The sequence below is a fragment of the Trichechus manatus genome, unplaced genomic scaffold (genome assembly GCF_000243295.1).
Source record: "Trichechus manatus latirostris isolate Lorelei unplaced genomic scaffold, TriManLat1.0 scaffold00026, whole genome shotgun sequence".
In the NCBI taxonomy this organism is placed as follows: Eukaryota; Metazoa; Chordata; class Mammalia; order Sirenia; family Trichechidae; genus Trichechus; species Trichechus manatus.
Window position 1 is genome coordinate 9700906 of NW_004443962.1, and position 13174 is coordinate 9714079.

The 13174-nt window shown below is 50.1% G+C and overlaps 1 protein-coding gene across 3 annotated transcripts in view; it reads right to left on the bottom strand.

Annotated features, from left to right (window-relative positions):
* PDIA5 (protein disulfide isomerase family A member 5) overlaps nt 1–13174 on the bottom strand; it is a 124350-nt gene that overhangs the window by 35036 nt on the left and 76140 nt on the right. For all 3 annotated transcript variants that reach the window (XM_004373622.2, XM_023728800.1, XM_023728799.1), the window contains exon 11: nt 6520–6656. In XM_004373622.2, the coding sequence (XP_004373679.2) occupies nt 6520–6656 (137 nt within the window). The remainder of the gene's footprint in view (nt 1–6519; nt 6657–13174) is intronic.

Consider the following 13174-nt stretch of genomic DNA (forward strand, 5'->3'; position numbering starts at 1 on the left):
TTATATTTCCAGGTGCTTTATGTTTCTCTGTTCTTTCTAGATTTCCTACAAAGCTCATGTATTACTTTGAGAATAAGATAAAAATATAGCAAAATGCTTAAAAAAAGGGAGCAGTGCAGAAACTGTGGTGTCTGAGAGGGACCTGCCACAGAATCCAGAGATGGCCCAACTCCTAGAAGACAAAGTGGCCTCCATCACACACCTGCTGGGGCCAAGTTGTGGTGAAATTGTCTCATTTCAGGTAGGGGCGGTGAGGGCAAACTGGCTGTGGCTCCTGTGAGCCCCCACAGCACTGGGGGAGGAAAGCTGGGTGCTCCGGCTTCCAGCAGGCACCTTTCTTAGCCAACCCCCCACCCCAGCACCTGGGTGTGCGGGGATGGACCCAGCAGAGAAACAACCGTCCCAGTGAATCAGGCTGTTCCTCGGGCCCGTCCTGAGGGGCCCCACCTTCTCTCTTTCACACCGCACCTCGGGTGGCATTATGGCAGCACTGTGACCTTCCTCTGCCTAGTGCAGAGCCGGAGTTATGCGGAGAGGGAGGCGCTGTGCCGATGCTATTGCGGCAAGACAAACACCTACAAGGGAAGATGATGAAAATGTACAAAGTTTCCACCGAGCGGCAGAAGCCAGGTCCTGCTGACATGCCCTGTGCAGACAGAGAACTGGGCCCGGTGCTGCAGCCTCCCACACCCTCGCCCGGTCCCACACTGAGGACTAGATGGCGGACAGGCACGAAGCCCTGATGACGAATGGGGAGCAAGGCAACAAGTGGAAGAGAGGCTGCTGGCTCTAGGGCCACAGGGCCCAGCTCTCAGTCACACACTGCACTGTGTACACACCCAACACGCCGGCTCACAGCCCGCCCAACGCGCCCTCTCACGGCCCACCCAACACACCAGCTCACAGCCATCCAACACACCCACTCACAGGCTGCCCAACACACCCACTCACAGGCCGCCCAACACGCCTGCTCACAGCCATCCAACACACCTGCTCACAGGCTGCCCAACACGCCCACTCACAGCCTGCCTTCACGCACAGACTGCCCTCCCTGGAACAGGGACTGGGACAAGCCTGCTGTCAATCTTGGCTCCACCCTGAGTCTCACTGTGATGGGCACATTACAGAAGCCTACATATGTGAGGGCCGAGCACTGTGACTCGGCCTGTGCTCATTTGTTCAATGACACTGAGCATCAGGGGTAGAAGCTGCTGAAGCTCTGCCTCATCAGTGATCACACTCCTAGGTATTTACTCAAATGAGGTGAAAATGCAAGTCTACATCAAAACCTGCACACGAATGCTTATAACGGTTTTATTCACAACTGCCCCAAATTGGAAGCAACCAAGATGTCCTTTAATAGGCGAATGGATAAACAAACACCCGTAAAATGGAGTACTAATCAGCGATAAAAAGAAATGAGCTATCAAGCTACAAAAAGACACGGAACAAACTTAGATGTACCTTTCTAAGTGAAAGACCGAACCCACTACCTTCGAGTCAATTCCAACTCACAGCGGTCCTGTAGGACAGAGGAGAACTGCCCCATAGGGTTTCCAAGGAGCAGCTGGTGGATTCGAACTGCTGACCTTTTGGTTAGCAGCCAAGCTCTTAACCACTGCACCACCAGGGCTCCAAGTGAAAGAAGTCAGTGTGAAAAAGCTACATTCTGTACGACACCAACTATATGGCATTCTGGAGAGACAGTGAAAAGATCACTGGTTGCCAGGGGCTCAGGGGGAGAGATGAACCGGGGAAGCAGAGGGATCTTTAGGACGGCAAAACTACTCTGTGTGATACCGTAATGGTGGACACATGACATTATGCATTTGCCAAAACCCACAGGACTGTACGACGCAAAGAGTGAACCCTAATGCAAACTATGGCTTTTAGTTAATAATAATATATGAATATTGGTTTATCAATTGTAACAAATGTACCACACCAATGCAAGATGTTAATAACAGGGAAGAGAGTATGTAGGGGAGAATGGGTATATGGGAACCCTTTGTACTTTCTGCACAGTTTCTCTGTAAACCGGTAACTGCCTGCCACCTGTTTTTATAAATAAAGTTTTATTGGAACACAGGGGAAAAACGTATAAAACATCTTCACCTCACCCCGTGTGGAGCTTCTATCAGACGCTAGCTGGGAGGGAGAGGGAAAGAAGACAAGGCGATGGGAGAGTCTGAAGTGAGAATTAAGGAGCAAGAAAGCTGGAAAGGGGGTACAGAAACAGGGGGCCAATGGAGGTCTCAAGGTCGGCTAAGTGCCACGTGTTTGATGATATTCAACAACCAGGGGCACGTGTGCCTGTCTTCCAAGAACCCAGGAGGGAGCTTTCCCGGCATCACAAACGTTCCAAGTAGAGAACCATGTGACTTGCCTCTGGGACCCACAGGCGCCAGGAGCACCCAGTGGGGAGGCACAGGTCTGGAGGGAAGCTGAAGACCCTTTCTCTTCCTGGCCTTTCAAAGTAGGACCAGGAAAGAAACCAACACTGACGGAGCACCTACTATGTGTACGGAAGTCACACCGCAAAGAAACACCACTCTTCTCTCTGGGAGTCAGTGTAACAAACGATTTGCATTTTCTTCTCTGTGCTTCCCTACATTATCCTTTTACAAACTGGACATGCCTTCCTTTTAAATTAGCAAAAGGTCATAAAAATAAACTCAGCTTTTTAACTTGAGCCCCACTATTTCAGTCTATTGGGATCTTTTAAAATCTTAATGAAATTATTCAATATTTTAGCTAGCTACCCTTTCTCCAACTTGAACACTTGAAAATTTGAACGTATGCCTTGCTTCAACAAAGTTGCTGATTAAAAAAACCAAATACACACCAACTAAACAGACCCAGGCCAGATCCAGAGTCCCAAGGCACCAAGTCGACACTCTCCCTCAAAGGGCCCATCCCAGTCAGGAAAGCATCAACTCACCTGTCAGATGTCTTGATGAAAGAAAGACATGCTAATTCATCAAGCTAATAATCCACCCCCAAGAAACACACTTAGTTTGTCCGGTAATCCTTCTTAGTAGAATCGATGTTTACCATATCAACAGATGCCCAATTTATTTTTCTAAGTCTCCAAAATGGTCTGTTTCTAAACCTCTTCTCATATTTGGCCTGGGATTGATACCTGTAATACCGTGTGATTCCAGAATCCACCTTTTCTCCCTTGGGAAATAGGGACAGCACTGCCCGACTCTGTCCTCCTGACATCTGCCTTTCCGTCTAGGTCCCTCAGACACTACTAGAGTGGCTTCCTGACCACGCGAGGGTTCTCTGGAGCCCTCCAGCATGCGATACAAAGCAGGGATACTAAGAGCTCTCTGACTACTCTCCACCCACCCACCTAGACTCCAAACGCCCATTTAACCACACGCACTCCGTCCTTCCCAGGTTAAAGACCCAGATAACCAAGAAAGCGTGTATAGAGAGAAGATGATTTAATGCAGAGCCATTCTCATCTGATGGGAACTTTAACAGGCAGTTCATCAGGAAGCTTAACCTCTTCCTTTTGCCCTGATCCCTCGCACTCTGCCAGTCAAGCAGAAATAAACCTGGACACACACATGCAAAGCCGTGCACGGCTGGAGGGCTGGCAGACACCATATCAGAGAATGCAGGGTCCCTAACAGGCAGACACCCACCAACAGGAGCTCAGACACTTCCAGTTGCTAAGTTTGAAGCCAGACCCCCTCAACAGAACTCTGCACAGGGCAGGCTGGTGTTCAGTAAAACTTGTTAACAACAACGCTTGATGGGGAAAATAAAAGCCGCCAGCTGATTTCTAGTTCTCATACTCTTGTTCAGCCCTGGAACAACTTCATCTGTTTGTGCCCCCGTTCACTAAGCCCTTACTCTATGCCTGACAGGTGATGTGGCGACAGGAAGATGAGGGAGACTTTTCCAGTTCAAGGAAGGCTGAGGAGGTATGGGGGGGTGGGAGGGAATGGGGGACCTAGTAGCCAGGCTCTCAGCCTCCACATCCTGCAAGCATCAGCTGCTACCATGGGTTGCTAATCATCTAAGACCGCAAAAAAGAACATGGGCAAAAAATATTTCTACTCTGCAACCAGGGTTCTTAAAAAGAAAGGCCTTAATAAACAATTCCAATCTACCTGGTAGACATTGTTTTTGGATAACTTACAGGATTTATCCAAGGGTGTGCACGTGTGCGCGCACACACACACAGACACACAATTCATAAACAAACAAAAAAAAAAACACTGCTGTCGAGTCAGTTCTGACTCACTGTGACCCTACAGGACAGAGCAGAACTGCCCCATAGCGTTTCCAAGGCTGTAAATCTTTATGGAAGCAGATTACCACATCTTTCTCCCATGGAGTGGCTGGTGGGTTCGAACTGCCAACCTTCTGGTTAGCAGCCGAGAGCTTAACCACCAAGCCACCAGGGCTCCTATACTCTTCATAGTGTGGTGCTTAAACCACAAACCCCTGCTCAAACCAGTGTCCTCTCCTAGGAGCTTGCCTCGCTCCTTCGGCTCAGACTGGAAAAACAGACACATGGGGAGTGAACCTCAGGTCCTAGAAGCTGCAGGAGCCTCCCCAACAGGGAACTGTAAACACCCAGCCAGTATCTGCCTTTACTGCTAGGACAGGGAAGCAGGCAGCGTGATCTCAGCTCTAGATTCGGCATAATAACCTCCTGCAAAACTTGCTTCCATCAGCAATTCTGAGGCTGGCCAGGAGAGCATATTGTAGCAAGGGAGCTGCCGCAGCGTAGCCTGGCCAGGTGAGACGCACTCACCCTGGAGGGTGCTGAGAGGATGCAGACAACCCCTAGTGCAAGCCTCCCTCGGCCCCCATCCCACTGCTTCCGGCCCTATTCCAGCCTCTCCTCTGACTCAGTCCTACCCTCAGTGGGAAGAATCACCTTCCTGAGGCCTCAGTCTAGACCCCTCGCCGCCACTCCTAAGCCCTACGATGTCTACAGACAAACCCAAACTCCGAAAGGCAGGCAGTGTTTTGGGGACCTCCAACCTTAGGGATGCCCTTGCTGAGGCTCTAGCAGAGCTAGGTGCTCTGAGGAGGTCCTGTCCCCATCGCCCCTCATTAGGAGGGTGTCCCACGAGGCTAGAGGATCTTTGAAACTTTGTTTTTCGGTCCATTTTCTAGAAACTCAGAAGGAGGGGGGCCATGGGGAATACCTTCTCTTTGAATTTTCTCAGGCATCTGGCACTTGTAAGAAAGAAGGCATTAGGGAAATCCACAGTAACGGTATGTTTATGACCAATTCCAGGACTACCCAAGTTCCTGTGATATTGTGGGGGGCGGAGGGGGGGAGTGGGCAGGAGACCAGGGGCTGGGCCTTGATGATGTTCCTCCCGAGATCCTAAGGGTCAGTGACGTCTGAAATGACCAGGCTAGCAGTACAGGACTCACAGCCCAGTAAACAATCTGTGTTATTTCTCTGTGCCACAGTTTCCTCATCTGTAAATTGGGGCCAATAAGATTCACTCTGCAGCACCGTAAGGTGCAGGGAGAGGGCTGTGCGGGAAGCGCTCTGTAAGCACGGGTGATACACAGCTGTTAGGCAAGAGGATTCTATGACTAAGAGCTTTAAAGACGCATTCTTTCCACTGACTGTGTCTATGTGGCCTAGACCAACTACCCTCACGCACTTTGACACTGTGATCCTTACAGCGGTGATTTCTTGCTTTGTTTCCTCTACAGTCTCTTACCTACCATCATGGGGCCAAAGGGCTGGCGGATGGACTATGAGAAAGAAGCAGAGAAGAAGGCCCCATCCTCTGTACACACACCCCGTCCCAGGCCATGCTGAGGAACCCCCGGTCTTCACCCATCGGATGGGCTACCCCCTTCCAGGAACTCCTTGCTCTCACACAACCCCTGCTCACCTCTTCAGGACCAACCTTCTCCCTCCTGAAAGCCAACTAGAGCCGACCTTCCATTCTCAAGGAGAATGGCGAGGACATTGGCCCAGCAAAGCCCTGAGCTGCAGGTCTTCAGCCATTACTGTAAGCTCATTCACAGCAGATCCCCCTGATTCACTATGGTCACTGAGGGTGAGACTGAACCAGGATTAGCAGAAGGAAGGCATACGAGGAGCCAGGGGACCTGAGGCTCCAGCCCTGGCCCCACCGCCCTCTTAGCTGCTGGGCAAGACACAGGGCCTCTCGGGGCCTCGGTTTCCCCACCTGTTAGATGAGGGTGATTACTGTTCTAGATAACATCTGTGGGGCCTTAAGTCTTAATTCCTCTGATGCTGGGAACTCCGTTTGCATTTCTCCATTCAGACCTGCAGTGGGGGGTGGGGGACGAGGGGGTTTGGAGGGTGCATCTCCCTGAGCTCCAGCTGAGGGACATATGCAGCCCAGTGAGGACGGTGGTGCAGGGCAGGGACCATGCCTGTCACACTCACTACTGCGCCCCCCGGCCTACATGGGACCTGGCATTCAGTAGGTGCTGAACTCACGTCCCTCTGCGAGAGGGAAGGATGTGGAGGGGGAGGGACAGAGCTCCACTCACATGGGGCGTGGAACATGACGAGGACAGAGGAGTGTTCCTTCACAAACTGGTCAAAGTCTTCGTCGGTCAGGTGATAAACGGAGCCGCCCTCATCTGACCAGGGAGTCTCGGGGACCTGGGGCTGTGGCGGCTGCGGACTGGAAGACCAAAAACAGGCAGAGCTCAGAGCAGGCCCCTGGGCCTGAATAGCCCTTACAGAATCCAGCCCCCTGGACACAAAGGCCCCTGGCTTGGCGCGGCCCACTCCAGGGGCTCAGCTTTCAACAAACCAGGAACAACGCCCCCTGGTGGAAGGGTTGTGCAGGCGCGGTATGGCCCTGCCCACCTCCATCTTCCCATCAAGACCCCAGAGGAAGTGCTTAGCTGAAACCTGTTACAAATAGTGGGCTTTTAGCTATAACTCTCTATCAGCTCAAGAAATCTCACTTCCTCCCAGGAATATGGGTGTTTGTTAGCTTTCTCAAGCTATTTCAAACTTACAGCAAACTGGCAAGAATAAATAGCAGCAGCAAAGAATGACCTTTGGAAAGGGTCACTGTTGTGTTTAGTATTGCCCCACAGGGCCAGGTGGGGGGAGAGGAAGAGAATCATCACGGGAAGGGGGTATGTACATGGGTGTGAGGGGGAAGAGAGAGGCAGGTGTCTGAGGCAGACTAAGACTGGGCCAGGGAAGGGCACGGAGGGCTGGGAGGGGAAACCCCGCCACGTCGGAGCAGCCTGGAGGGCAGTTACGATGAGGGATACTGGGGCTAGGTGAACAAGGCTGGGGGTGCCCTCACTATGACAATGTCTATGCTATGTCACCAGTCCTTCTAGAGGCCAAGAGCAAACTTACCTAGTTCCCCCAGGGGTAGTGATGAGAACAGAAAGAGCCTGGCTTGAAATCAGTCCAAATCCCAACTCTACCACCTGCTAGCTGCCTAACCTTGGGCCTGCTGCCTAGCCTCTCTTGAGTCTGTTTCTCCAATGTATAACTGTGTACTAACATCGACCTCAGTCCCCAGGTGGTACAAACGGTGGCTGCACTCAGCCGCTAACTGAAAGGTTGGAGGTTCAAGTGTACCCACAGGCACCTTGGAAGAAAGGCCTGGCGATCTACTCCCAAAAGATCAGCCATTGGAAACCCCAGGGAGCACAGTTCTACTCTGACACACACGGGGTGGTCATCAGTCAGAACTGACTTGAGGGCAGCTGGTACTGGCTGATACTGATCTCACTAGCTGTTGCAAGGAGGGGAGTTTTGAAGGTGCCCTCCCTTGCTCCACAGCTCAGAAGATCACTGTTGATACTGTTCCCTGCTGCTCTGCAGCCAAAGCACCTTTGCCAGAGCACCTTAAGTGCTGCTTTTAAAAAACCCTTTAAGATGACAAATGTGAAAAGACAACCATTGTTTCCTGCCTTTGAGAGTCTACAATAGAAAAAATTTAAGTTTCAGCAGGCAGGGCTGGAGAATTCATCACAGACAGCAATGTGGCCAGCACAATGGGATCTGATGCCCATCTCCCCTTTCACGGCAGAAGCCTGGGTGTGGCATCACCTTTACAAGCCCTCTCTGTGACTGAGCCCCATTGGCAGCCTTGCCACTGCCTTGCAAAGCCAGCTGCAAGGCCGCCTGCATGGAGCTGGGTATCCACAGCCACCCCATTCCCAAGAAAAGAAGAGTGGCAGGGAGAGGGCCAATCACTCTCCTCCTATGCTCGTCCTAGGCCAGATGGGGCTGGTGGGCAAAATCAAGCTTCAAAATGAGCCCACCAGCCAGACAATGGTCCCAGACCAACATCGTGGAATCTCAGTTCCTGCACTTGGGCTCGAACCACCAACCTCTCCCTGACTCCCTCTACTTCAAGGGCTTTATCTTTACAATACATCTGCACGCACACAAAACTATGCATATTCAAAGGCATTCACAGCAAAGACTGGAAAGAGCCCAGTGGCATCAGCCAGGGCGGGTCAGGTGAACTGCAGCACACCCACATGACAGAGGGCTGTGCAGCTGAAAAGAGCAAGGACTCCCTCCATGCACCGACACAGAAAGATCTCCTGGATACAGTGCTGGAGATGTGGGGGTCATGCTATAGTTTACTAATTTTGCATAAGAAAGGGAGAGATAAAGATTATTTATTCATATTTGCTTGTTTCCGCATAAGAAACACTTAAAGAACGTATAAGAAACCAATAAAAGTTGTAACCTATGGGGGGTAGGTGGCGGAGTCCCTGGGTGGTGCAAACAGTTAATGCGCTCACTGCTAACCAAAAGGTTGGACGTACAAGTCCACCTGGAGGTGCGTTAGAAGAAAGGCCTGAAAACCTATTTCTGGAAAATCAGCTGCCAAAAAGCCTGTGCGGCACAGTTCTACTCTGATGCACAGGGGGTCACCCGCCGTGAGTCGGAGCTGACTCAATGGCAACTGGCTTGGTTCTGGTTTATAGGCGGTGTGAGGGGGACTAGGAGGGACAAAACGGGTAGGAGTGTAACTTCCCAATCTATACTTTTTAGCTATCTTTAATTTTTTTAAATTCTGTAAGTGTAATCTATTAAAAAATTAAATTTTTAATAATCTGGCAACAGCATAAACACAGGACGGAGAAGCTGTGGCTTAGCAGCAGTACAAGCATATGAAAGAGCCTGAGAGACTTCTAGTTAAACATGGAGGACAGAATATAGATTCTTCCAAAACCACGAAAATAACAGTGCAGGTGTGGGGAGGAAAAAAAAAAAAGGTATGAATCCACAGAAGCAAAAAGAACAGGAGAGAAGACAACAGCAGAAGAGCGAAAACGAGGTCAGCACAATTTTAGAAGCTAGAAACTCGACTTAGCAACGCCAAGGACGGAAACCTGAGGTGCTGGGTATGCGCTGGGGTGGGGGTGGGGTGGGGGTGAGAACCACATGGGTGGGCAAAAGCTCCAGAGGCCCCACTCCATCGAAGGAGGCTGGGGCTGAACACAGGGGGATCCATGGAAAGCTGGGCAGCCAGCTCCTCAGATCCTGTCCTTCACCCTAGCAGCCAGGTGGGCACCCCTTTCATGCCTCAGCGGACAACAGGAAGTTTATTTTCTGGAGAGGATTGCAGAGCTGGGCATATGGGGAAAAGGACTTAGTGGGACAAGAGGGACTGAGTGGAAGTCTGTGGCCTGACCACTTATCACTGAATTAACTTTTTAACCGTCTGTCTCCCCACTGGACGTGACCTCCTTGAAGACTGGGGCCCTCTCTCTCTACCTCCTGCACCTAACACCCAACAAACGCTTGTCAAACAGATGACTAAATGAGAGACAAATGGTTAAAGGAGCTGGAAGTGTTTCACATGGAGCAAAGGAGACTCGGGAACACAATAGAAACAAAAAAATTTCTTCAAATATTTCAGAAATTAGACCTATCCTCTACGGCCCCAAAGAGAAGAACCAACACCATATGAAAGCTCCAGAAAAACAGATTTTTCCACTCAACAGAAGAACATTCTATCTATAGCAGGTGGGAAGGAAGGAAACCAGAATTGGGGGTTGGAAGAGTTGGACATGAGTTCTAGATCCTCCACCTACCAGCTCTAGGCGTTTAAGCAACACTTGACTTAACACATCTCCAAGACAGCACATTTATAGTCCTTTCTTCATCCCCCTCTCAGGTAGAAAGATAACGGATATGAGATGCTTTGTAAATTTATCAGGTATTACCCAAACCTCCCTAGGTATCAAAACAAGGCGAGCCCCTGCAAGCCCTGCTACCTACGGAGTTTAAGCTAGGCTGAGTTAAATACTTCTATTCTAGAGGTGATGCAGAGATTAAGAAAAAACGCTGCGGTAGGTTTGCTGACTTTTCAATTCCCTTCCAGTCCTGCGACTCTGTGTCTGTTTGGAGAGGGCAGTTTCCCCAGGCTCTCTGGGCCTGGGAGGTTCACACAGATCAGATCACTGTCTGAGGGGGATGCACATGCCATACATGAGAAGATGCGGTTCTAAGCATGAGACGTCAAGGAAGCTCTGTGTTTGGCTTTAGTTTGCTTCTGGTTGGTATACAAAGATACTGGCACAAAACTCAGCCAGAAATGGGTTGTTGTTGTTGCTGTTGTTAGGTGCGGTCGAGTCGGTTCTGACTCATAGTGACCCTACGCACAACAGAACGCAACACTGCCCGGTCCTGCACCATCCTCACAATTGTTGCTGTGCTTGAGCCCATTGTTGTAGCCACTGTGAGAAATGGGTAGCTAGGCCAAAAGGGATTCCCCCTTAGACACCACACCTCCACATGCCTAGCCCAATTCACTGGCAGGAAATCTGCAGAGAGGTGAATGAGAAACCAGGCCTGTCCCCTTCAACGTGGCCACCCGGAGCACCAGATGGCATGCCTGTGGGTGAGAGGGGAGAGTCACAACCCACATGACTGGTGCAGATACCCCAGAGCCCTCACACATTCTGACACCAGGGACTCCTGCCCAGCCTCAGACTGTCCCCACCCTTACCTGGCCAACCAGAGTTGAAGGGCAGGATCTAGGTTTTCTCCCCTGGAGTTTGAAAGTCAAAGTGTCTGGAGAATTAGCCATGCTGGATTTACCCTCATTGCTCCACCTCATGAGCAGCAGAGGATGGATGGAGAGGCCCAGGGAAGAAGTGCAGGGAAGCAGGGGTTGCTGGGAAAAGTGGGGAAGACTTAAAACACCTGGTACGTGGAAAGCCAGGTGCAGGGGTGCATTTATGTAAGGGGAAAAAATCTGGTAGAGAATTCCCAAAATATCACGGCATGTTATCTTTGAGTAGTGGGGGACTTTTAACTATATTTTGAAGTTTTTCTATAATGAACTTACTTGATTATCTTTAAAACAAGATTTGTTAAAAATTAAACAAGCTGGTAGAACCTTGTGTGTGATGGTTAATTTTATGTGTCAACTTGGATAGGCTACGGTTCCCTGCGGTTTAGCCAAACATTAGTCTAGCTACTCTTCCGTAATGTAATCTAATACAATGTAATGTAATGACCTTCCATAATGCAATGTAATGTAATGTAATCAATCAATCAGTTGAAAAGGGAGTTTTCTTAGGGAGTGTGTTCTGCCTCCAGACTATAGATAGTTTGGCAGAACTTTCTCCTTCTTCACTCTGCACTCTTTCCATCTCCTGATCTACAGATTTGGGACACAAACCTGCAGGAGTCTCCAGCCTGCCACCTGACCTATGGATTTTGGACTTGTCAGCCCTTAAACTCGTGTGAGCCAATTCCTTGAAGTAAATCAATCTCTCTCTCGAGTTTATATCTCTAAATACCTCACTGGTTCTGTTTCTCTAGAGAACTCTAAGACATCTTGGTGGGCCATGACATTGGACAGCTCACCTCTCATCAGGAGGTAGCCACCCCCAACAGCTGCCCAAGAGCAGGCTCCAGTCATGCCTTTGGAGAAGTCACCTCTAGCTGTGGGCCACTGATACAGAGTGTTCACAGGTGGGGAGGCTGCTGGGAGGGGCCTGCCCAGGGAGACCCAGATGTTCCCCTTCCCCTCTTTCCTGGAGTTACCGCATCAACCATCGCACCCTGGATACGAAAGATAGATCAGAGGCTGCTAACAAGGTTTCCTTCCAGTTAGGAGGGGAGAAGGCGGAGGTGGGAAGTGTGGAGGGACCAGCCCAGGGCAGAATCTGGGGGTACCGTGGGGTTCAGGAGGCCAGAGCAGAATATGCGGAGGAGGCAGGGCAGGGGTGCACAGAGAAGAGGGTGGTCAGAATGCAGGGAGCATTCTCCAGCGGGGAGATAATAACCTGTCTCCCAAACTCCATTGATGTGATCTCCTCGTCTAGGGTTAGCAAGCAATTAGGAACACTTTTTTTTTTAAACCAAACCTTATCCTTCCAAAAAGATATGAGGGCGTTTTGAAAACAAAAAAGGTTAGACGGGGGCGGGGGGAGGAGGGAAGGAGGGAAGCGGACAGATTTTATGCTCTGGTGACAAATGAGATTGCTATTTGTTGAAACTTTCTCCCAAAGCAGAGAGATATGTCTAGCTGGAGACGACATGCTTATTATCAAGTGGAAAAGGAAAACAGGAAAGCGAAGGCCCAGGTGAAGACAATGAACACCTGATAATGGGGCACTGCCTTGGGAACAGAGATGTGAAAATGCTTCAGAGAAACAAAAGACGCTATGCAAATATGGTGTCATCACTTGTGTTTTATCTCCAGGACTCCTGGGAGTGGACAGAAGACTGAGATTTTCAACCTACAGAAGTCTAACAGGTTTTTTTTCTTTGCTTCCTTTTGTTTTTGCACAAAATTCACCCTCCTTTCCCATTCTAAAAATACACATTTGCAAGATCCGTATCTTTAGACAACTAATTCTCATGTCCCTAAAGGCATCATGTCAGTAAGTATCTACGATGCTGGCGGTTAGGGGGAGGGGACAGCTCAGACCAGAACTCAGAGGAGGCCCAATGCCATGGTGAGGAGTTGTCTGAAGAGAGGGGATCGAGCCTGGGGTCATCCTGCCCTGCTACTTGTCAGCTGTATGACCTTGGGCAAGTTCCCTCATCACTGTGCCTCAGTCACCTCTTTTGTAGATGAAGGATAACATCACCACCTTCCTCACAGGGCTACCTGAGAATTACACAAGAATCCACTACAGGGCTTAGAACAGGGTCTGCCACCAAGCAAAGCCCCAAAGGTGTTAGCTA